The 26199-nt window shown below is 43.8% G+C and overlaps 1 protein-coding gene across 2 annotated transcripts in view; it reads left to right on the top strand.

The window, feature by feature from the left end:
* Garnl3 (GTPase activating Rap/RanGAP domain like 3) overlaps positions 1 to 26199 on the top strand; it is a 151371-nt gene that overhangs the window by 10242 nt on the left and 114930 nt on the right. For both annotated transcript variants that reach the window (XM_051185222.1, XM_051185223.1), the window contains exon 2: positions 8646 to 8816. In XM_051185222.1, the coding sequence (XP_051041179.1) occupies positions 8646 to 8816 (171 nt within the window). The remainder of the gene's footprint in view (positions 1 to 8645; positions 8817 to 26199) is intronic.

Raw genomic sequence — 26199 nt, 5'->3', positions numbered from 1 at the left:
CCTACAGAGGGTCTCTGTAGGATTTTCCATGACGGTGGGTCCTTCTTTGGATGGGTTCACATGTACCTTTCAAGAAGTTTAGATCTAAGTCATGTTTATCTTTCACTTTGCTGTTTCTTGGGTGAAACTGCCTCTTCTCATTAGCCAGCTGGGTAATATGAAGAAGATGCCTGCTAGCCAGTTTGCCTGAGCTACTTGCCAATCCGTGCCCATCCAAGGCAAATATGAACAGATTAGGTAGGTGAAACACTTGTTTATTTCCCTCACATTACAGTAAGATAGGAAGTTTCCTTGTCTCTTTCCTGTGTCCACACATACCAGCAAATCTCCAGAATTGTAGTGTAGACCTTGGCCATCCTCTTACTTTTGATACATTTTCTTTTATTGGACAATTTTGCTTATTTCTGCTAGTTTTACCCATTTCTCTCATCCAAATACTAACCAGGCCCAACCCTGCTTTAGCTTCAGAGATCAGAAGAGATTGGATGCATTCAGGGTGGTATGGCTGTAGACTCTTCCCATTTCTTAAGAAGTTCTTAATTGAATATTTTAAATAGGCAATGAAGATAAATTATGTTCCAGGTATAAGGAAACATGCTTTTTAATTTAAGTTAAATAGTTATGAAAAGAAATTAATGAGCAGTTTAAAATGAACAGTGACAGGACAGAATCCAAACAGTTTGAAAGAAAATTGAAGCACAAAGGGTAAAAGGTCAATGGTGGGTTCAGAAGAGCTACCATTTTCAGTTTGTTCGTTTGTTTTGTTTTGTTTTTGTTTTTCAAGACGGGTTCTTTGTAGCTTTGGAGCCTGTCCTAGAACTCACTCTCTAGACCAGAGTAGCCTCGAACTCACAGAGATCCTCCTGCCTCTACCTCCCAAGTGGTGGGATTAAAGGTGTATGCCACCAACACCCAGCTCCATTTTCAGGTTTTTAGCAAAGCCTTTAAAGGGCTATAAATTGGTGCATTAGAACATTCCCAGTATATAAAACTAAAAATCCAGGAAACTATCCGTGCAGTATTTTATCTCTTTCTGTAACATTGCATATCTGGGCTATATCTAAAAACAATCACAGTTAATAAAAACAAGAATAGTTGCAGAATGATGGCCAAACATTTTTGTCAGGTAAAGACCTGAAAATCCAGCAAGGAAACCAAACTGTTAGCTGAAGGGGATGCCACTAACACTCCCAGGCTTTGAGTGGTCTTAGAGACATTACCATGTCTGTGTTTTCTACATGCGACTCAACTTTCTCAGCACATCTCCAGCACCCACAGGGGCACCTCCTCACACCTGCACTGCAATATCACTGTCCCCTGTAGCTGTCCTGGCTACTTATATGTCAACAAGCTAGAGCCATTAGGGGAAAGAGAGTCTTAACTGAGAAAATACTTCTGTAACATTGCCTGTAGTCAAGTCTGTAGTATATTTTCTTAACTAATGATTGATGTTGGATGGTCCCTGGGCAAGTGGTCCTGGAGTGTATAACAAAGCAGGCTGAGAAAGACATGGGAAGCAAGCCAGTAAGCAGTTCCCCTCCATGGCCTCTATCAGCACTTATCTGAGTTTCTGCCTTGACTTCTCTGGCTTGGATTATAAGCTATAAGATGAAATACATCTTCTATACTCCAAGTTGCTTTTTGTCATGGTGTTTGCCAAAGGATTAGGAACACCATCTGATAGAGAAGTTGGGAGTGGGGCATTGGTATGACAGAATGGTCATTTTTGAGGAGGATTGTGGAAGGACCTTGAAAGTTTGGGTTGGAGAAGTCTTGGGGTATTCAGAGCTTTATGGGCTTTTGTAGATACTTAAAAGATAATGCTGAGGGGTACAGATGATGGAGACCCAGCTGTAAAATTTCAGAGGCAAGTTTAAGAGTCACTTAAAGACTATGGGGACCATTTGGTATTGTGTTAGGAATCTATGGTGTCTAGTTAGCTGGAGCTTAAGAGTCAGCTGTGATTAACAATAGACAAACACCACTAAATTGAAAGCTTTGCTTTATGGGCACAGTTGATATTGGTTAGCTGGAGCTGAGAAATGAGCAGTGACTAAGAAGAGACCAGTGTCATATAGGATTGTAAATCTGGGATTATTTTCTCAGAGTCAGAACAAAGAGAGCCAAGGCTGCATCTCATGCTGGCAGCTGAACAGAAAATGTGCAAGAGTCTCTCAGCTGGTACTGCTTCTGAAGCACAAAAGGGTCATGGAGAGCAGCAGAAGCTTGGTGCCCAGAGAGGCCACTGGAGAAGGTGCAGCCTCAGTTGTAGTTGAAGCAGTCATGGAGAGAAGCTGAGATCTGGCATCATGTGATGGGTTAGAGCCTCTTTTAAAAGCCTGAAAGAGGCTATTGGTGAAAGTATAGCCTAGTTGTAACAAAGACCCAACATTTGGAGATAGCAGTACCGTGGGACAACTACGAAAGATGACATGACAGCAGCTGTGGGGTGGAGCCAGCCAGAGCCTAGGAGACAAGCTGTGCTGTTTGCACAATGGAAGGCAGAACTGGAGAATGGAGCTGAGCCAAGGCTGAGGGAGTCCCAGACCTCAAACATTGAGTCATTTACACTATTGAAGATCATAGCTGCCCTATTCTTCACTCTTAGAATAAGAAAGTCTTAAACATATTGTTTGGTTGGTTGGTTGTTTGGTTGGTTGGTTAGTTAGTTGGTTTCTTAGTTTTTTGAAACAATTTCTCTGTGTAACATTCTTGACTGTCCTGGAAGTCAGAAATCCACCTGCCTCTACCTCCCGAGTGCTGGGATTAAAGGTGTGTGCCACCATGGCTGGCTTAACTTATTTTTTATTGTACTGGACTCCACAGTTAAGAGACTGAAATTTTGAAGATTTTGGAATTTTGGAGAGACTTTGGCGTTTTAGAGAGATTTTAGAGAAACTGGTTATTTAAAAAACATTGATATTTTAGAGATGGCTTGAACTTGAAAGAGACTGGATATTTTAAGAAACTGAACTTTAAAGCATTGAATTTGTTTGTTTTGTTTTTCAAGACAGGACCTCACTATGTAGCTCTGACTGTCCTGGAACTCACTATGTAAACCAGGCTGGCCTCAAACTCACAGAGATCTGGCTTTCTCTGCTTTTCAAGTGCTGGGATTCAAGGCATGTAACATTACACCTGGCTAAAGTATTAAAAATTTAAAGACTGTGGGACTTTTAAAGTTATGCTATGTTTATATTCTGACATTATTATGAGATCTTGGGGATGAACAAAAAAGGAAAGGTTATTGTTTAATAGTGTTGTATTGGTGTGTTAAGTTGACAAAGAGTCAGTTATCCTCTTTTATTTCAACTTGACACAAGCTCCAGTCATGTGGGTAGAGGTTCACTCAGTTGAGAAAAACGTCTCTTTAAGATTTCCCTGTAGGCAACCCTGTAGGGTATTTTCTTAATTAGTGATTGATGGGAAGGTCCAGCCCATTGTAAAGGGTGGGGTGCATCCCTATCTCTCAGCAGGTGGTCCTATGGTATATAAGAAAGCATGTTGAGCAAGCCATGAGAAGTAAGCCAGTAAGTAGTGCTCCTCTATGGCTTTTGCATCAGTTCCTGCCTGCATTTCTGTCCGACTTCACTGGATGATGGGCTGCAACCTGTAAGAAGAAATAAACCCCGGAGGCTGGAGAGATGGCTCAGTGATTAAGAGCACTGGCTGCTCTTCCAAAGGTCATGAGTTCAATTCCCAGCAACCACTTGGTGGCTCACAGCTATCTGTAATGAGATCTGGTGCCCTCTTCTGGCCTGCAAGCATACATACAAACAGAACATTGTATATATAATAAATCTTAAAAAGAGAGATTCCTAAAAAAAAAAAAAAAATGAAAGAAGAAGAAATAAACCCTTTCCTCCCTACGTTGCTTTTGGTCATAGTATTCTGTCACAGCTATAGAAACCCTAATAACACAGTGCTCTTCAACCAAGGACTGAAGCTACAGGATAATGAGCACCCAGTTCCTTATCTCAGGACAACTTACCTGGAGACAATTTTAAGGCATCATTTCTGCTTGAACAGCACTGTCTGAAACAAAAAGCGAGTTACATATGGAGTTTTATGTTTTCCACTAGCCACATTAAAAAGAATCCAAGGGCTGGGGAACTGGCTCAGTCAGTAAAGGATTTGACATGCAAGAATGAGGGCTAAGTTCAGATTTCTAGCACCCATGTAAAAAGCCAGGTGAGCATGGCAGGGTATGCCTGTAACCCCGGCTCTGAGAATAGAGACCTGAGGATTCCAGGGTTCACTGGCTATCTAATCTTGCCAAATCACTGAGGTCCAGGTTCAGTGTGAAATTCTGTCTCAAGACATAAGGTAGAGAGAAACAGAGGAAGACATCTAATGTTGACCTCTGGACTGTACATGCACACACGTGTGTGTAACACACACACACACACACACACACACACAAAGAATGCAACATGTAATTAGTATAAGAAATTATCAGTGAGATGTTTTGTGTGTTAATTGTACTAAGTCTTACACAAATCTTCCATAAACACTGTGTGAAAATGTTAAGCCTACACAGCTAACTGTCCTTATTTCAGTTGCTTAGTAGCCACATAGCCACATGTGGCTAATGTGACCACCAAACAACACAGCTTCAGCCAGCTGTCCCTTTATAAAATGTTGCTTAAACCTGAATACTCACTTAGTTTTTTCCTTCTTCTCCACCCCCAGTTGGGATTGGAAAGCACTTTGTTAATCTTTTGCATACAAATAATGATCTTTGTAATGGAAAGAAACCTCAAGTGTTCAGAAGAAAATGTGTCTCCCTTGAAGTACTGCTTTATTATTTGTTGTTTTAGTGCTAAAGCAACAATAAATTCAAGTGACACTGAGCCTCAGACATGGGGCTGTCTTGGCCAGAAGTACTTGCTGTGCAAGCATGGGGTCCCAAGTTCATATTCCCAGCACCCTCTACAGCATGAACCTGTAATCCCAGTTCTGGGAGGGCAGAGACAGGAGGATCTTGGGTCTATAGTCTAACCTTTCAGTGAGCTCCAGGGGCTGGAGAGATAGCTCTGCAGCTAAGAGTGCTCACTGTTTTTGCAGGGGACCTGGGTTTTGTTTCTAGCACCCACTTGTTGGCTCACAAATGCAGTCACTAGTCATACACATGATGTTCACAAATAACTACAGGCAAACAGTTATGCATATAAGTGGATCTTTAAGAGTGTGGGTGGTATAGAGCATGTCTGTCTTAGGGTTGCTATTGCTGTGAAGAGACACCATGACCACAGCAACTCTTTTAAATTGCACTTTCTTTTTTTACTAATTATTTTAATTTATTTTACATACCAGTCAGAGTTTCCTTTCCTCCACTCTTCCCATCCCCCCACCTCCCATTTACTCCCCACCCCTAAATCTACTCCTCCATCATTCAGAAAGGAGCAGGCCTCCCATGGCAGTCAACAAAGCATAGCATATCAAGTTGAGACAGGACCAAGCTTCTTTCCCTGCATCAAGGCTGGTCAGGCAACCCAGCCAGCATAGGGAATAGGTTCCAAAATGCCAGCTTATGCTCCAAGGACAGGTCCTGATCTCACTGCTAAGGGCCCCACAAACAGATCAAGCTACACAACTGTTACCCACATGCAGAGGGCCTAGATCAGTCCCATGCAGGCTCCCCAGCTGTTGGTCCAGAGTCCTTGAGCTCCCACTAGCTGAGGTCAGCTGTATCTGTGAGTTCCCCCATCATGATCTTGACTCCCCTTGCTCATACAATCCCTCCTCTCTCCCTTCAACTGGACTTTAGTGATCAGCCCAGTGCTTGGCTGTGGATCTCTGCTCTGCTTCCATCAGTTACTGGATGAAGGCTCTCTAATGACAATTAGGGCAGTCACCAACCTGATTACAAGAGAAGGCACACTCTCCACTATTGCTAGGAGTCTTAGCTGGAGTCATTCGTGTGGATTCCTGGGAGTTTCCCTGGCATGAGGTTTCTCCCTGGCCCTAAAATGCCCCCTCTATCTAGATATCTCTTTCATTACTGTCCCCCTCCAGAGTTAGTGGCAGAGCTAGGAGCGGCACAGCAACTCTTAGAAGGAAAATGTTCAATTACAGTTCAGAGGTTTGCTCATTATGATCATGATGGGGAGCATAGGGGTGTGCAGGCAGCCGTGGTGCTGGAGCTGAAGGCAACAGGAAGTCAACTGAGTGAAGCTTGAGAAAAGAGACCTCAAAGCCCACTCCCACAGTGACACACTTTCTCCAACAAGGTCATATCTCCTAATAGTGCCACTCTCTTTGGGGGCCATTTTCTTTCAAACCACCACAGAGCAATTGAGGAAGATACCTGATGTCAAACTCTGGCCTGCACAGAGTCACACACGCTGGAGAACTGCCACAGGTGAAAGGCTTTAGCATTTGATGTCTGCTTAGCTGTTATAAGATAAATGGGGGAAGCTAGTGGACTTGCAGGTCAGTTGTACAACAGGAGGCTTTGCCAACCCAGAAAAAGTGAGGGGAGAGCTGAATCATCTCTTACAAAGAAGGAATGCCAGAGGGTCTTAACAAGAGAAGGGTCAAAGGGACAGGTGGGGCACAGGTGGATTTGGACTCCTTCATTAGGCATAGGTCTAGGATGACTTCTATTTTAATTATGTCTCAGTCTGGGACCTGCTTAGCACTTCTGGAACAACTCAGAGAGACCCAGAGGAGGTGCTTCCCTGGGTCTCTAGGCACATAGCTCCCGTGGAGATCCCTCCACAGAGGACACTGCCGGAACCTCTGGCCCTTCTGCCCTCTACGTTGTCACAATCTTTCCAGGAAAAAGATAGTTTAAAAAGCACCTCTTGGCCAGTGCTCTTCTTTCTTTCTTCTTCCTTCCTTCCTTCCTTCCTTCCTTCCTCTCCCCCCCCCACTTTGGGGATTAAGAAAATGGTATGTTTTGAACCAACCATGAGTGACCGTGGCCCTAGAACAAGGACTCAAGTTACCTGAATGACATGTTCTCACTTCTTGTTTTTCCCTTTCTCAATAATTGGATTCAGTTGGCTTGTCTGTCTTTCACTTGAGATCGAGGTGAGCGAGGGTGCTGCTAATTGAAATCATTGCAGTCAGAGGGAACACTGCTGCTGCCTTCCGAGCAGTGTACTCCTCCCTTTCAGAACTGGCTGTCTCACCTCCCTCTGTGCCAGAAGAGAGAGAGCAGGCAAATCTCAGGGGTGCATTTCTCAGTGCAGATCCTATGCACAGTCCATTTGTCACTTCAACAGGCATGTCCTGTTTCCATGCTAGATGCTATTACTCCTGAGGTGGAGAACTCGGTTCTTTGTATCTCTAGTTTTGTTGTCAATCTTGAGCCCTTTTTATGGCTCTCCATAGCTTTAAACAATTGTTTTAGATTTATTTATTTTCTATATACAAATGTTTTACCTGACTATTTGTCTATACAACATTTATGTACGTGGTTCCTACAGAGGTTGGAAGAGGGCACTGGATCTACTGGAGTGACAAATAGTTGTATGCCACCATATGGGTACTGGGAAGATAACCCAGGTCCTCTATAACAGTAGCAAATTCTCTTAACTGCTGAGCCATGTCTCTATCCTTCATAGATAGAAATTATATGAACCAATGGTACTGCTGTACAACGATAGTGATGGCATTAGACTCCACCACTGCTAATCTCTCTAAACATAGCTTTTCTTGCTCAGACAATATTGTCTTTTGTATAAATGAGCTGATATTTTGTTGTTGTTGTTTTGAGACAGGGTTTCTGTATCATTGCCCTAGCTGTGCTAGAACTCACTTTGTAGACCAGGCTGGCCTCAAACTCACAGAGATCTACCTGCCTCTTCATTCCCAGTGCTGGGATTAAAGGCATGCACCACCATGCCTGCTGAACTGGTGGTTTTTTGAATATCCACTGGATCTTTAGATATGAATTATTCCTTAACAGGACAGAGTACTTACAGTTGGCTGAGTAACTTTATAAAGTAAGTGTGGTTTATTTTTAGCTCTAAGTTTCAATTAAAGTATGAGGGTCTACATGATGCTTTCTTTCTGGGAGACTCTTGAGATTGTGCAAGGTGTGTGTGTGTGTGTGTATGTGTGTGTGTGTGCATGTGTACCTGCCTGTCTGTATATGTGCCTCTGTGTGTGTGTGTGTGTGTGTGTGTGTGTGTGAGAGAGAGAGAGAGAGAGAGAGAGAGAGAGAGAGAGCCTCTGTGTGTGTGTGTGCCTGTGTGCATCCATTATGGGGGCCTAATGCCAGTGACCTAACCTCTTCTCAAAGGTTCTGCCTTTACATGCTGTAGACAGAATGTCTCCACCTTCTTAATACTCAAAATTGGAATTAAATTTCAACCTATCTACCTTTCAGGGACACTCTGCTCATATCCAAATCATAGGGAGATCCTTTTGACTTCTGTATGGGTGATGTGATCTTAGTTGATAGATGTGGGATTTGGATTGATCCCAAGCAGTTCCTCCATATACAGACCCCTGAGCAACACTATGCACAGGTCATGACACAGCCTTGCTTGGCACCTGGGTTACTGTACTTTAGTGTTCTTCCTGATGCTCCTGAGCAGACAGGCCGTCCTTGGGGAGATTCTAGATCGGGCTATGGTGAACCTGCAGGCTTATCTGGTTCTCAGCACCTTTCCCATCTCCTTCTGCTTCAGCGCAGCAGCTCAGCCTCCAGGCCCACTAATGGATCCACTGACCAAGGGGTCCTGTGGGAGTCAGCTGGCACAAACCCTCCTCTGGAAAGCGAAGTCATCCCTCTCCTTCGGCATCCAGCCCCTTCAGACTTGGCCAACAAAAGACCCTGAACTAGAGTCCCAGGTCAACCTGTAAGTAAGTAAAAGAAGGCATGTCTTGCTATGGATTCTTGGCCACCATCTCTTCACACGGGGCAGGGGCAAGGGGCTTGGGAGGACGTTTTGCTTCTGAGATAGATGTCCTGCTCACATATTTGGCAATATTCATTGAGTGTGTATACAGGCCATGCCTTGTGTCAGGCATGAGCAGGGTGGCCCAGTTCCTACCTCAGAGCACTTACCAGCTCACAGGCAGCGTCACTCACCTGTGTTGTTGCAAAGAAGAGTTCTTTTTTAAGACATGATTTTTTAAAATTTGAAACAATCTTTTCTAATTTTGTATACCAATCCCAGTTCCCACTCCCTTCCCACCTCCCGCTTTCCCCACCTTCCCTCCACCACCACCACTCCATCCATACCTCAGCGAGGGTAAGGTTTCCCATAGGGAGTCAACAAAGTCTGTCACATCTCTTTGAGGCAGGACTTGGGCCCTTCCCCATGTGTCTAGGCTGAGCAAGGTGTCCCTCCATAGGGAATGGGCTCCAAAAAGCACCAGGAATAAATCCTGGTCCCACTGCCAGTGGCCCCACAGACTACCCAAGCCATACACTGTCACCCATATTCAGAGGACCCAGTTCGGTCCCATGCAGGTTCCCCAGCTGTCAGTCTGGAGTCAGTAAGCTCCCAGTAACTGAGGTCAGCTGTTTCTGTGGGTTTCTGCAGCCTGGTCTTGCCCCCTTTGCTCATATTATCGCTCCTCCCTCTCTTCCACTGGATTCTTGGAGTTCCACAGTGCTTATCTGTAGATCTCTGCATCTGCCCATCAGTTACTGAATGAAAGTTCTATGATGATAGTTCAGGTAGTCACCAATCTATCAGTCACAGGGGAAGGGCAGTTCAGGCATCCTTGGAGATTCCCAGGGATTTCCTTAGTACCAGGTTTCTCGATAACCCCATGACTCCTTCAATCAAGTTATCTCTTTCCTTGCTCTTCCTCTCTGTCCCTCTGTCTTTCCCCCATCTCCACCATCCAATTCCCTTATGTTCCCCTTCTTCCTCTCCTTTCCCCCTTCCCTTTCACTTTTTCTCCCTGCCCCATTGTGCTCCCAATTTTCTCAGGAGATCTTGTGCAAAGAAGAGTTCTAACAGGCTAGAGAATGTGCCATGAAATGGGTTGTCTTGATTTAGTAACCATTTAGGAAATGTTTCTGTGTGCCTGCAGCATCCTGGTATATATAAGCAAAGCTATCTCCCCTACCCTTCAATATCAAGTTGTGTGTGGAAAGAAAAAATATGTATAACTCAGAAGAAATCCTAATGCTAACTGTAAAATAACTAACTCACCAGTGGAGTCTTAGTGCCTGGGGTGGCCCTATATGTTCCTATAGGCTCCAGAGCTCCAGGCCTTTGTCACAGGCTGTGATATTTGTTGAATGTAGGTTGAATGAAGGTGTTACAGGGAAGGAGAGCTAAGCACACCATGGGAATCAATGACATTGAGGTACAGTGATGTGATTGATTCAAGACAGGAAATACTTGATCCATCCAACACTTATTTACCAAACTACCTGTGAATTGACATGAGTTGCCTCTTAGGTGATTGAGAATTCATTGTCACTTTGATTGAAATGGAACTTTTAAGATGTACTTTAATATTCAGTTCACTCAAGGCTATATCTGTCTGCAGTGACCAAACGGATAGAGTTGGGTTTCCTACTCTGCATTGCTATGTAGGGGCAGGAATTTAACATGCCATTAGTAGGTAACTCAAGACCTTCAGAAACAGAGCTCAAGCGAGTTAGTTAGCAAGCAGAGCCTGAGAGGCCTCCTTTGTAACTACAAGTTCCACAGTACCACATAGTAAAATATGAAGGGATGGGCAGAGCTGCCAGAGAGTCAGAAAACCAACTGAGGTAGCCAAGCTGGAGTCTTCTGCAGCCCCATTGGCTAATAGAGTAAGGGGCAGGGCCTAGCTGTGGTCAGGGTGTTTGAGGCCACCTGGTGGGTCACATTGCTAGTAAGATGGCTGGATTCCCCTTGGGGAGGATCAGTTTAAGTGCCTGGGCCCTGGTAAAGCTGTGAAATGACACAGCAATCCTTCATGGCCACATGGGAATGGCTGAATCAGTCTAAGGGTTTCACTAGGGACAGACTAGACTCAAATGTAATTCTACCTGAAGTCCTTTGGAAAGCAGGCTCAAAAGATGTTTCTTCACAGACTATCACCATGCTGTGGGCTGTTCATTCATAGACTCATTCATTCAGCAAATATCAGTCACCTGTGTATCAGGCGCTAGCACCAACATTTGCCTAAATTCATTCTCCTATTTAGTCACAAAACAAAACAAACAAAAAAGTCAGACAACCACTTACTGGATTTTCTTTTCTTATTTTACATATGGATCCCAGTTCCCTCTCCCTCCCTCTCTCCCATGCCCCCATACCACCTTCCCATCCCATTCCCCCACTCCCCAGACCACAGGGAGGGTGGTGCCTTCCAGAGGAGGGGTCAACAAAATCTGTCAAGTCATTTGGAGTAGGGACTAGGCCCTCCCTCCTGCCTCTAGGTTAAGGGAGTATCCCTCCATGGGGAATGTGCTCCCAAAGTCCTTTTATACACCAAGGATACATCCTAGTTCCACTGTCAGAGGTCCCTTAGACTGCCCAGGCCTTCTAACTGAGACCCATATTCAGGGGGTCTGAGTCAGTCCAATGCTAGATTCCCAGCTATCAGTCTGGGGGCCCGTTAGCTCCTCCTTGTTCAGGTCAGCTGTCTCTGTGGGTTTCTGTAGCCTAGTCTTGTCCTCCCCATCTGCGTCTGGATTCCAGTGCAGCTCAGTGTTTAGCTGTGGATGTCTGCTTCTGTTTCCATCAGCTACTAGATGAGGGCTCTATGATGGTGGATAAGTTAGTCATCAATCTCATTATCAGGGAAGCACATTTATGGTAGCCTTTCCACTGTTGCTCAAGTTGTTAGTTGGACTCAGTCTTGTAGGTCTCTGGACATTTCTTTAGGTTCAGTTTTCTCTTCAAACCAATAATGGCTCCCTCTTTCATGTTCTCTCTGTCTCTGTCTCTCTGTCTCTCTGTCTCTCTCTCTGTGTCTGTGTGTGTGTGTTCCCTCATCTATTCCTCCTCCCCTGACTCAATCCTCCTAGTCCCACATGCTTTGCTCTCCTCGCCTTCTCTTTCTCCTAGATCCCTCTCTACTCACTGCCCCCTTCCTACTCCCAATATGCTCAGAAGATCTTGTTCCTTTCCCCTTCTGTGAGGGATCTATATGAACCTCTTAGATTCCTCCTTGTATCCTAGTTTCTCTGGCAGTGTGAATTATAGGCTAATGATCCTTTGCTCCATGTCTAAAATCCATATATGAGTGAGTACATACCATGTTCCTCTTTTTGTGACTGGGTTACTTCATTCAGGATGGTTTCTTCAAATTCCATCCATTTGCCTGTGAATTTCAAGATTCCATTGTTTTTTTTTTTCTTTTTTTCTGCAGAGTAGGATTCCATTGTGTAAATGTGCCACATCTTCTTTATCCATTCTTCAGTTGAGGGGCATCTAGGTTGACAGCCACTTATTGTTAACTGTGTTTTACACACAAGGAAGTGGAGGACTAGGGAGGTCAAGAGACTTGTGTTGTGATGACTGGGGATTTAGTCATATCTTTGTCTAGTCAGTGCCTACCAGTTAACCTTGGTGTGTCAGGGGCAATGGCTTGTGGGATATCAGTATCCCCAGTGCATTTTGCTATTATCAAGTACTGTCAGTGGTGGATGCCAACGGAGTTGACCAGGACAGTGCTTGGTATATTTGCTAATGGTCTCTGCCAGCAAAGGCTAGTAGTGAAACTGAAACTTTCCTGAAAGTGATTGGCCTTGATCTGTGCATTGGGTGTAAAGGTAAAGTTGGGTTTACCTAGTGCTGTTAACTTGGCATTTAATGACTTCTTAGGGGAATGAGCACTTGGAATTTGGGGACTTTACTAGGTAGGTGTGGAGAGAGCTTTCCAAAGGTAAACATCATTAAAATCCCTTGGCTGGTAGGATACTTTGACAGTATGGTTTGGATAGTAGTAGAGTGGTAAGCAGTGGGCCTGGACATGTGACAGAAGCCGAGCCAAGGGAATATGGGCCTGGGCTCTCTGGGTGAACAAGAGAGTATTCAGATCTACATCCTGGGAAGGTGATGGCTGCAGTGTGTAGCTAGGTTAGGTAAGATGGGTCTAATGGGGTAGGTGTTCTGAGGGGTACAGGAATGATGGGCATATATAGACCCATCTAGTCTGGGTCCTACTGGATCTGTTTTTCTTCACCCACTGGGTCCCCACAGCCACTATGAAATAACCACTCTGAGGCTTAATATTAGTTACAATTGTTTGGCCAATGACTTAGGCTTTTTATTGGCTTGCTCTTCTCTTATAAATTAACTCATTTCTATTAATCTGTTTATCACCATGTGGCTGTGACTTACCTAGGTGATTTCCTGGCAGCCAGCTTCCCCACAGGCTACATGGTATCTCCTCAACCCTGTCTTCCTTCTTTTTCCATCTTTGTTTGGATTGCTAAATTCTGCCTATCCATTGGCCAAAACAGCTTTATTCATCAATCAATAAGAGAAACACATAATCATAGCTTGCAGAATGACTTTCCTCATCAAGCGTGAACTCAGAAATGTTTTGGAGGAAGGTTAGGATGAACCTGAATATAGCGAGGCAAGAGTGAGTTTCAGGGTTCTGATTCTGGCATCACGGTAGTTTTTGGTCTTGTTCCTAAACAAGAGGGCCCTAAGATATGACAACACAAAGCCTATGGTAGAACCAAGCTGAGAACATGAGGCAGATGCTGTTATGGCTGAAGAGATTTACACTTGCATATACAGGCATGGGGCCTACTTAGGAAAGACTTTGGAATGTGAAGTAGACTTGAAAAGTGGTAGGACCCCCTTTTCTCTCTTCAGTATATTTAAATGGGCAGAGGTGTGTAGGGCTATTCTAGAAGGCAAGCTCAACCTGGCAAGGCACAGACAGGACAGTGTGCTTGAGGAACAATGTGTCTTGACAAGCTTAATTGTCAGAAAGTAATAGGAAGTATGGAAAGTCAGAGTGGGGACTCAGTGGGAGATGCTGGCTGAGTTCTGGAAGCACCATGAGGAGCACTGTGAGGCTCTCAATCTGGAAAGTCAGAGTGGGGACTCGCTGGGAGATGCTGGCTGAGTTCTGAGAGCATTGTGAGGCTGTCAGCATGTCTTGAGGCAAGCGATTATTTAAGGTGTGTATGTAAGAAAGAGAACACATCACATCCCAAATATGTTTAATGAGGAAGTGGAAGTAAAGGATGGACTAAAAGGGTCTGCCAGTTGCCAGTCACAGAAACTCAACTCAGACCAACTTAAGCCAGGAAGGAGAGTAGAAAGCTGATGACAGACAGGGTGGTAACAGCAGTGGCTCTGACTTCCTACATAACGAGATCCAAGAACACCAGTGCTATTGTCAGGATAGTTTTTCTTTTCTCTCCCACCTCCTACCTTCTGCCCTCCATCCCCAGCTTTACCTCCTTTACCCACAGGTTTCCATCTGCTCTGTGCCATGTGATCTTAGGCAGCCCAGCCTGTTTTTATAGCTAGAAGTGTCTGGGGAAGGGCTCCAGTTATCTGGCCTGGGTCACAGGTTCTTCCTGGTCTCCCAGGGAGTGTCCTTCATCAAGGACCAACGTGACAGAACAGGAGGCAAGAGGACTTGGTGCAGCTGGGTTGTGAAAGCCAGTGGCTCACCACAAAGATAACTGGGGAGGTCTTGTCAAAAACGTAGATCATGGAATCTGTTTACTGACAATTCTTAGTGGTGGGAGCCAGGAGTCTGGGTGAAGGTGACAAATACAGCAGCAGCATTGGTGGTAAGACCTGGTTGACTATGCTGATCAGGAAGCCATGACACATCTCTGAGAGCAGGGTATGTTGGGGAAGCAGGGGCACAGCTTTCTGGAAATGTCCTTCACTGTTCAAATCTATGACTAATAAGAACATGAGATAAAATTTCTTCACAGGAGTATCAGCTCAATCTATAGGGGAAAGCAAAGGAGTCTGTCAGAAGGATGGCCATCCTAGGCCATGCTCCCTAAAAGGATAGCAGTCAGGAGGGGAGGAGTTTCAGTTTGGGTGTCCCTCCATTATCTTCCAGTTCTTGTTGAGTTGTCTTCCCGCTCCAATAACAGTGTGCTTCTGAAAGTCTGTGATTCAGGCTCTGTTTTCTGCCAGGACTTAGTGATAGTTTACTTTTGATCTTTTGAGGACAATTGTCATATATTTGAAAGTTGTTACCAAACATACTGCTGAGCAATATTTTGTGTAGGCTCTGAAAGACCACACATGCTCCTGATGAACACGCCAGTACTGGGTGGTAACTCTGTGGTTTACAATTAGGGGCATTCTATTTCCTTTCTTTTTGTGTTTTTATGAAGAAAAGGCCCTAACCCTGAGTGACTAGACAGAGAGTAGCAGTCCTGCTAATAGAGTCAGGAGAGATTGTGACTTGTGGTGATGTGTTTGGGGGCTGTTGGGGAAACATGGCAGTCAGGGGTTCTAACATGGTAAGTTTCTACACTTAAATCCTCCCCCCCTGGGCAGCTCAGTTGTCCCATTCTCTTGGATCTGCTACTACTTGGGGGCTTAGACTTTATTTCCCCCGATTCCATTTGGGAAAACCCACCTGAGTTTTCTAGAGGTGGCTACACCGGCCTGTCTATCTGTCCCCCATGACAGCTTGACAGTCATGAGACAACAGTTCCCCTGGCCACCACCTGAGCAGCCATCTGTCCCTCTACACATGATCTCCCCCATAGGTTGTTCAAGAGTCTGAACTTGAGGGAAATCAGAGGAACCTGTTTGGCTATAGAATTTGGCCTATTTTGCCAACAAAGTGCTGACAATAAGGAAATTTGTTTTTTATCCACCTGCCTGATACCTGTCACTCCTATTCTGACTGTAGCCAAGGCAAAGAGAAAGGCTAGGATGTTTTTTGAGCCTGGTTTCTCCTGTGTTTTATTCATGTGTTCTTCCCTATCTACACTGAGTCCCTGGCACATAGAAGAACCCCCTAATATTTGTGCAGTGACAGTTAAAAGGAAGCAAAGAGGCCAGTCAGGAGGATTCATAACAGTGCAGATCTGTGCTAAAGCTAAAGCAGAGTCAATGTGAATGGGAGAGAGGAGGCAAGACACTGTAGGTCCTATAGAAGTCCACAGGTACGTGTCATCCCTAATAGTAAAATATTGGAAGCCATATAATTGGAGTAGACTAGATAAAATATGACACATTCATTCATTGGAGCACTGCACAGTTGTAAGAATACAGGAGCAGGCTGGGCAGTGGTGGCACACACCTGTAATCCCAGAACTCAGGAGACAGAGGCAGGTGGATCTCTGTGAGTTCAAGGCCAGCCTGGTCTTCTACAGAGTGAGTTCCAGGGCAGCAGGGCTACACAGAGAAACCCTGTCTCAGACCCCCCCCCCAAATACAGGAGCCTTACCCGGTTAGGAAAAACCACTGAGGTACAGCATGTAAAAACTGCAGCAAGGGCATGTGTTAGGGTTGTGTGTACACTTATGACTTGTTTTCTATGGGCGATTCATTCTAGGACACTTGGCCTCCTGCAGACACAAACCTTTGCATTGATTAGACATAGTTTACTTACAGTTTTCACATCTATTTATCACAACATCCTGACACCACTCATAAAACCTATGCATTTGCTGTGCTGTTAGGGACTGATAAAAGAAATGGGTCTGCACATGTGCAATACTGATACTGAAAGCAATGGAGGGCTAGAGGTATTTTCAACCCATGTTTGACTGACCCCACAGATGTGAACCTGTAAGCGTAGAAGCCTGGTTGTAGTATGCTGCTCTTTGTGTTAAGAGAAAGAGTGGACTGGGAGATGGCTTAATGTGTACCATGCAAGTGTAGTTCAGATGGAGGCATGGTGGCTTGCCTATAATCCCTGTAGTCATGAAGTGGAGGCCCTGTTGCAAACTTACTAAACCAGCCAAATCCATGAGCTCTGGGTTCAATTTAGAGAGCTTGCCTCAATATATACTATGGAGAGTAGTTAATGAAGATACCTGGTGTCAACCTTTGACCTCCACAGGCATACCACACACATATACCCACATGTGTGCATTACACCCACACACATGTAAACATGTACATATTCACTCACGTGTAGAACTAGAGTCAGGAGGACAGGCAGAATTGCTCAGTGAATAGAATATTTGCTATGCAAGTCTGCCAACATATGGATTCCTTCCTCAGGACCCATGTAAATATAGAAAGAGAAAACCAACTCCACAAAGTTTCTTCTGGCCTCTACATGCCCCCCCACCTCAACACCAATAACAAATTAAGAGGAGCTAGAAGAAGGTGGATTTGTATTTCTCTTCTTTGAGAATGTGTGCATCAGAATGTGTGGCAGAAATATGATCAGCCCTCCATGTTAATGTGAGCAGAAAAGGAAGGGCAGGAGAAGGGACATTTTTCCACTTCCATCCTTGAATGCCTGATTTTTACAGCAGGTGCATGCACAGTCTCTGAAAATTGAAATCCAAATGCAGTTACATCATATGGTTTTGAACAGTTGATGCTGTGAAGGGGAACACAGTGTCTGGTGACTAGCTAGATACTGGTAGGAAAGGAGAGACCTAAAGTGGCAGGAGAGACACTATCAGTCTGGTTATTGAGATCAGAAGAGAATCTGATTTGGGGTGTATTATATTTGGGGGGGACTACTAGGGTATTTGTGGAACTGTGCTCAGCAGTGGAAAGTTATAGTTTGCAGATAGAAAGATCTGAGTTGGGGGTTTGTTGTGAGGAGTTATACTAACATTGAGGTCATGTTTTAGGCTCAGGAGCAATGAAGTGCCCAGAGAAGGAGGTGGCCTGAGTTGAAAGGGCAGGTAAATCACTGACATTGATGTGGAGCTAAGAATGCTTCTGAGCACAAGAAGAGGATACATTTGTTGCTGCTTCATGTGACCTAAAAACGGGCAAGAAGGTGGCCTGGCTGTCTGTGAGGACAGCCTGGCCCCTTTCTGGATGCCCAGAGCTCAAAGTATTTCTGCAGCCCCTGTAGGGATAATCGCCAAAAGCTACCATTTCTCCCTAAGGAGGTTACCCACTGCTAAGAATGGTGTTTCTTTGACTGGAAAGTCTCATTCTTTCTCGTTTTACACTCCATAAGGACAAGAAACTCATTTGGGGTGTTCAGCTCAAAATACAGAACCAGAACACCATAAGGACAGCATAAATATGATCAAGTACTAGTATGCTTTTGTAAACAGCAGAGGCTCTGCCCAAAATTCACCTTTACCACACTCATTTCTGCAGATCCTGTGTTGACCTTAGGATGTGGCCAGGTTTTCTTAATTCTAATACTCTGTCTCCAATATGTCTGTGTGTTCAGGTTTTATGTTTACTATGAAGAGCATCCTCCCTTCTCTCAAACACCCTGTGCTGTCAGTTTTGTAGTTTTGTTTTCTTAGGAGAGTCTGAGTCAGAGCAGCCTTGATAGCAAGCATTCCGGAAAATATTTATGCTCATAGTGAGATTTGTATATCACCAAGGAGTTAGCTGCTTCCCTGCAGTGTGGTCTGAGTGTGCCTGGGGGTGGGGGAAGGTGGTGGAGTAGGGTGGGGGGGTGGGGGGAAGATTGAGCACAGATCAGCCAGAGTAGATCTAATCTAGTCCACACTCAAAATACAACACAGAAATCACTTTAAAAGATAGAACAAGGCCATCTCCTGAGTTACCTCAAGGCAAGATTCATGTCAGCTCAACAAATTATTTGTTTGATACTATATTTTTGACATATTGGTATTAACTATGAAGGGATCAAAATATGCCATTTTGGCATAAGGAATATTTTAAGCTTAAAAGTAACTGAGAAAAAAAAAACAAACACAGGAAGCTCTCCCCTCCTCTACTGAAAGCAGGGCCTGCATCTCCCATGTGAAGTTGCCCTCCTATCTCCTGAACCAAGAAGATAGCTGTTTTCAAAATGGATAAAGAAAGAGCTAGATGAATCTGTACAGACCAACCTGACTAAATAGCCCAGCCCCATCAGTTTCTACAAGTTCACCTTTCCAGTGTCTACCCATAGAACTGTCAAAACTTCTCTCTTTTTGTCTGGTCACCTCACTATGTATTGGCCTTTATTAAAATTGGTAATGGGTTTCCAAATCTAAGAATTTCTTTGGACTTTCTTTCCTTTTCTTCCTTTCAAACCTCCATTTATATAAAATTAAAAGTGACTATGTTTGTCTTTTCTAATGCTGTTACTCAGTCTTTGGCCAGTTTAATTTGCAGCCATCAGATAGAGAACATACAGAGTAATGAAAAAAGTTTCCCTTCCCTGACATCTAGATACTTTCCAAAGTGACATGGTTTTAGACTACAGCTCCTTTCTTCTCTGGCCAGTTGATGCTCAGGTGCATGTCTTCTTTTGGGGGGGGGTGTTGATTTTCGAGATAGGGTTTCTCTGTGTAGGTTTGGAACTTGTCCTGGAACTCACTCTGTAGACAAGGCTGGCCTTGAACTCACAGAGATCCATCTGCCTTTACCTCCCAAATGCTGGGATTAAAGGCAGGTGCCACCACCACCTGGCATGTGACTCCTTGATAAGGCACACAGATGCATTTTTTTAATTGTATTCAAATCATACACCATCATAAATGCTGTCATGTGCCTCTTCTCATTAAATCCAACAGGAAGTGTCATGGTCAGCATTTGTTGAATTAGTTCATTGATCAAATCCTTTGTCATTACTGAGACCCATGAAAGGCCTATTTCTTGCCAGAGGTCAAGGAGAGAGTTATTTGTGGGCTAGACAGAGATAAGCAAGTATCAAGCAACTGTTATAAGCATATAACTTCTCTAAATCTATAGACATTAGTTCATCTAAGTTTTGTTTCCTAGTTCTCTGGTTTCTTTACATGAGCAGATTTTTCATTAAGCTACAATTTGTATGCATAAAGCATAAGAATCTTAAGTAGAACAGTTGGGTGCATTTTTGTGGTTGCAGGTGATTGAATTTTTAATGTTATGTCAGTAAGTCTCAATTGGATTGCCTGCTTAGGAAAGCCACCGATCTCAATACTGGCTTTGTCATGGAGTGACATTTGGTCATTGTGATAGCGCTCACTGCCTTTTCTTTGTTCAGTTATACTACTGGTTTTGTATTAACATCTGAAACATTTTTTTTAGATTAACCTGAGGCACCTTTACAATTTTTATGTCTGATTCAAAAACAAATTTCATGTATACACTGTGTAACTCAGCTCACTTCAGCCACCTGTGGAGAGTCATGGGCATAGGTGTTGTCTCTCTGGGCCTGACCCTAGAGAGGGCTCTGAAATGTTCTGTGTGTTTGCTCTGTCCCATCCTTGGTCACTTCTGCAATGTAGCTGACCTCATCTCCAGTGTTATTCCCAACCTCCAGGACATGGCAGCTCTCAGGCATATGAAAGTCTTTGCAATAGAAGTGACCTTAATTTGTTTTGTATGACACCAAAGGGCTGACTGTCTTGCATGCATGCATGCATTCATTGACCCATCCATTCATTATTTAAAAAATTACTAAGGGCTAACTCTGTGCCAGGTATTTATTATGTCAAGTACAGAGGATTCAGCCTTGAACGGAAGCAATAGGATTAAATTCTGGTGGAGAAGACAGGTATTAATCAAATCCCTCTTTGTAATTTCTAGCCTAGGGAAAGGGGGTATGGAGAGGGTGAAGTTTGGAGCGGACTCTCTAGGTTCTAAGGCAAAAAGAAACTCAGCAAGTTGAAGAAAGAGGAAAGAAGGCTATGCGGCTAGAGGATTGGAGGGAGAGGGGAGCAGAGCCAGACTAGACAGGTGGCCGGGGGTGTAAGTGATGGCGAGGAAGTTTAGGAAAAATGAAAGGGTGTAGAAGTAGGACCAGCTGGCGGAAATTAAGCAGCAATAAATTGCAGCTTGATATAGAAAAAACCTGTTTAACAGGAAGAATGGAGATCCGTGGGTAAAGAGAGCTTTTTGAAGTAGCTGGTAAAGGACACTCAGTCACTGACACTAGGTTAGATACCAGATGGTACATCGGTCTCTGTACCTGGGAGTCACCAGAATTCTTCCCCCACTCAAGAAAAGGAGACAGAGATGAGGTGGTTTCTGGGGTTTTATAGAGGAAGTGCTGGCTGTAATAGCATCGTGGATGGAATATATTTTTGTTAAAATTGCAGGTACATAGATCCCACTCCTGAAGCTGCATATCAAGGAGTTGGCAGTGAGAACTGGGCATTTCTATATTTAGGCGAAGATACTCTTAGAGCAAACTTTAAAACTTTTCCAGGGAAAGAACAAGACTGCATCACATCATGGTGGCAAAGCATTAAATATGTCAGGAAAATTAAGACCATATGCAAGAAGTTGAAGGAATCTACACTCACATTTGAGATTTTTCAGCCTGATGGATGAAGATACCAGGAACAAAAGGAAAATCACTGTCTGGAAGACTTTTGTAATTCATTCACTAAAAAAGGGTTCATATTAAAAAGATGTAAATCCTGCAAAGTGATTAGGAAAAGACCATAACAAATAAGAAAGGTGTGGGGTAACAGTTGTGAAATAGGGAGTTCAGAAAAGAGAAAACAATGGCCAATAAAAAGATTAGGAAGAATGTCCTCAGATAACTTAGGGAAGCAAATTAAAACCACACCTCCTTGAGACAACATTGTCTACCCTTCCCACCAGCATCCCCAGTGCTGGCTAGGATGTGGAGCAAGTAGAACCCATGAGCTCCTCAGAGGAGAGAGGAGTGGGAAGGCAATTTGTCATGGGCAGGAGAAGTAACAGTGTACCTAATCTGACTCCACAGATCCACTCCTGGATCACTTGTCCCCATTGTTAAGGGTATGTATTACAGCGTGGTGTAAATGTTAGAAGCAAGACCAGCAAGATGGCTCTCCAGGTAAAGGCACTTGCTGCCAAGCCTAAAGACCAAAGTGTAGTCTTCAGGACCCACATGATGGAAAAAGAGAACCCTCTCACACAACTTGTCTTCTGACAACCATACACGCGTGCACGCACGCACGCGCGCGCGCACACACACACACACACACACACCATGGCAAGTGCACATCCACGTACATAAACAAACACATCAATAAACATAATTTTTAAAAGTTAACAAACAAAAGAAGTGTGACACTGGAGAGGGGAAATGCTGTCCTGACGTGATACTCAGGTTGCCTTGCCAGGGTCAGATGCATGAAGTAGACCTGCGAGTGCCACCGACACAAACTGCTGTTCAACCAGAGAAGCTACTTGCAGAAAGATGTTCATTTATGTAAAAAATCAGTATTGTGATGGGGTGTGGTAGACTGCTTCTGTAGGTTGTAGAGGTATAAAAATATGGGCCTAGAATAGATACCTGATCAGTTCATAACTGCATTAGAGGAATGAGGGATGAAAATAATGGCTAGGGAGAGGTTCCCCAATGTTTAAGGTATATACATAGTATTCATTGTGTGATTCTTTGTCATTCACTATCTCAAAGCATTTCAAAATTGAACAAATTAAAGGAAAAAGTCCAAATTATTTTTTAGATTTTTAAATTATTTTATGTGTATGGGTGTTTTGCCTATGTGTATGTGTGTGCATCACATGAGGTACCCATGGAAGAGGGCATCAAATTTCCTGGAACTGGAGTTTCACATGTTTGTGAGCCACCATGTAGGTACTAGGAACTGAACATGAGTCCTCTGGAATAGAAACAAGTTCTCTTAACCACTGAGCCATCTGTCCAGCCACTTCAAATGGTTTTGATACAAAGATGGAGTTAGGAACAAAGACCTACAATTGGTGCTTCTCACATTTCAATGTGATTGATTATATATCCTGTGAGAAGAGCTGATTAGAATTAGATTCTGTCTCATTAGGTCTAGCGTGGGATCTAACATTCTGCACTTGCTCAAGTGCAAGGCCCACTGCATAGCAATAGTTCTGGCCATCTGGGCATTGTGTAGAAGAATCCATTCTGGGTGTGTGTCTCTGTAAGACCTGGGTCAGTTAGGAGCAGATCTTGTGAATTCCAGGTGAGAGACCTGGAGAGACAGACTTTGAAGGGTGTTCTAACTTGATGTCAGTTGTTTGTATGAAACCACTCAAGCCATAGACAACTCGAGGAATGGATGGGTTTATTTGGCTTACACTTCCAGGTCATAGCCCATCAGTGAAGGAGGTCAGGTCAGGAACCTGGAGGCAGGGACCAGAACAGAAACTGCTGGTCGACGGACTTGCTCAGTGAATGCTTATCTATATTTCTTCTACATCCCAGGTCCTAGGGATGGTGCTGCCCATGGCATCCTGCCCCTTCTCACATCAGTCATCAACGAAGACAGTCTCTCACAGGCATGGCTAAAGAATCCTTTAGTTGATGTTTCCTCTTCCCAGGTGACTCTGGATATATCAGCTTGACAATTAAAACTAACCAAAACACAGGAATTTCCTCAAAGATTCAGGCAGTTAAGGATGATGGGCAGCAACATATGATGTTGGCTGATTATAGGTTTTTATATTAACAGTTGGTTGTATCATTTATAAATTCCATGTGGAGCAATGTTTCTCCCAAACAAACTATAGTCTGAGCCAAAAAGCTCCCTGGTCTTGACCTTATATAAGCCTACATTGTCATTGAAAAGTTGGGTCTTGGGGGAGTGCCTAGGCCCTACCCCAAATGACTTAACAGACTTTGATGGTCCCTCATGGAAGGCCTCACCCTCCCTGGGGAGTGGATAGGGGATGGAATGGGGGGTTCTGGGAGGATGGGAGGATGGGAGGGAGAGGGACCTGGGATTGATATATAAAATAAGAAAAATATTAAATAAAAAAGAAAAGAAAAGTTGGGTCTTGAGCTGAGGAGTGGGTGACAGATTGGATGTGCTAGAGACAGGCACTTGGCAGGCATCCCTTGGGAAGTCCTATGGGCTGAGCTTTATGAGAACAGAGCATATCCCTCTTGGGTATAGCTCCTGGCTACTACCTGGTGTCTTACAGGTTCTCAGTAGATGTTCATTGAAGGAGAGAAAAAAATTGGATGCAGATACACAGGTTTTAAATTTGTTTCTTCACGTGTGTGTGGGAGGGAGTTGTGTGCATGTGGTTGTATGGGCACATGGGTTTGGAGGTCAGAGGTCAGTGTCAGCTGTTTCCCTCTGATGGTGGTTGTCTTCCTCTACCTTTTTTCCCCTTAAGGCAGGGTCTCTCACTGAACTTGCCTGGCTAGTGAGCTCTGGGGATCCACCCTTGCAGTGTTGGGTCACAGATGTGTGCTTCTGTGCTAGGCTTCATGTGGGTGAACCTAAGTTCTTGTGCTTTTGTGGCAAGCACTCTACCTACCGACCACCCCCACCACAGACAGTTTCAGATGTAGGGGTTTTATTTGTTTGTTTGTTTGTTGTTTTGTTGGTGATGGTCTCAGTGTCGTTCTTTCTCTCTTTGTTTCTTCCTTTCTTTCTTTCTTTTTTTTTTTGGAGAAATAATCTCCCTGTGTCCCTGTGTAGCCCCTGGCTCCTGGCCTGGAACTTGCTATGTACATCAGGTTGCCCTCAAACTCACAGAACTCCTCTGTCTCAAATGTGCTGGGAGTAAAGGTGTGTACCACCATTGGCTTAAACAGTTTTTTTTTTAATTTTGTTTATATATGTATTCATATCTATCTGTGTGAGTATATGTCACATGTCTGTGGGTGCCTTTTGAGGCTAGAAGGTGTCAGATTCCCATTCCCTGGAACTGTGGTTACAGGTGATTGTGAGCCACCTATGTGGGTGCTGGGAACCAAACTTGGGTCCTCTGGAAGAATGGCAAATATTCTTAACTACTAAGCTATTTCTTCAGCCCTACAGGGGTTTCATTTTGTTTTGTCTTATTAAATTTTTTTCTTTGAAATGGGATTTTGCTAGATGCCTGCCCTGACCTTGAGTTGCTGAACTCAAGCACTCCTCTTGCCTCAGCCTAACAGGAAGCTAGAGCTGCAGGTTTGTAGCAGCTTTCAGTTAAACACTTTATATAATCATATATATGTATACATGTATATGCCATATAATCATAGATTTGTATGCAACTGTGATGAGAAATAGCACAGAAAAGGCCACTGGAAACATCTTGCATGACTAGAGTACAGCATCGCAGTAGGAAAGCAGTGAGGAGCCCATTGGTGTTTCTTAGATTGCCCCAGATTTACATACAGATGGATTGCATGGGTAGATGGCTGTGTCTTATACCAGAGATAAAAAACAGAATTGTTCTATCCCCCAGGGGTGGGGGTTGTGATAACCAGATCCTGTTATTTCAAGAATGCTTTATAAAGTCAACAGTGGTGGTACAAATCTACAGTCCCAGAAGTGGAGGCAAAAGGATCAAGAGTTTAGTGTTCTCCTTAGCTATATAGTGAGTTCAAGACCAGCCTGGTCTGTGTGAGACCCTGTCTCTAGAAATAACAACAAAGAAAAATGTTTTATTAAATAAAATTATATAGAGTGAAACCTTTGGGATTGGCTAAATCCATGCACTACAACTTCCTAAAGAGTCAAACACATTGTTGTGCATAGTGGTTGTGTTTTCTTTTAGTTGATAAGTGGTATTCCATGGTGTGGATACGTACAGTTTGTTTGATTCTTTGCCCCTTGGAAGACATCTGGATTGTTTCTAGTTTGAAGCTGTTATTAATAAGCATATACTGAATGTGTTTACACAGGTTTTTGTGGGCATATTTTCATTATTCTAAAACAAATGCCCCAGAGTATAATCACTGGTTATATGGTAACTGCATATTTCATTTTTTCAGAAATGGCCTCTTCCACAGTGCGTGAACGGTCTAGCTTCACATCTTCTCCAGGATTTGCAGTTGTCACCACTTTTCATTTCAGAGCAGCAGTTTTAAAGACCAGTTGAGATTGTTAGTGAACAGAACTGTGCAGCGAATCGGGAGGCTTTATGTTAAAGAATCAGATCAGATCTAGGTATATGTTTTTCTCAAAACTTAATGGATGCATAAATATTATGTGAAGACTGTATTTCAAAGTGTTTGAGGGAAGAAAAAGAGGACTGGCAAGCTGGAGAGATGCCTCAGCAGTTATAAGGGCACGGTCTGCTCTTCTAGAGGACCAGGGTCAGTTCCCAGCACCCACTGGCAACTCACAACCATCTATAACTCCAGTACCAAGTGATCCAATGTCCTCTTCTAGTCTCTAAGGGAGCTGCACACATGTGATGCCCATACATGCATTCAGACAAAACATCCCCATGCACATTAAAAATTAAAATAAATATTAAAAATAAAAGAATGAAAGGGCCCTGACTTTTGGGATTTATTCACTCCAAAAGCTGT

This window comes from Phodopus roborovskii, unplaced genomic scaffold (assembly GCF_943737965.1).
Source record: "Phodopus roborovskii unplaced genomic scaffold, PHOROB, whole genome shotgun sequence".
Lineage (NCBI taxonomy): Eukaryota > Metazoa > Chordata > Mammalia > Rodentia > Cricetidae > Phodopus > Phodopus roborovskii.
This window is presented reverse-complemented; position numbering and strand designations above follow the sequence as displayed.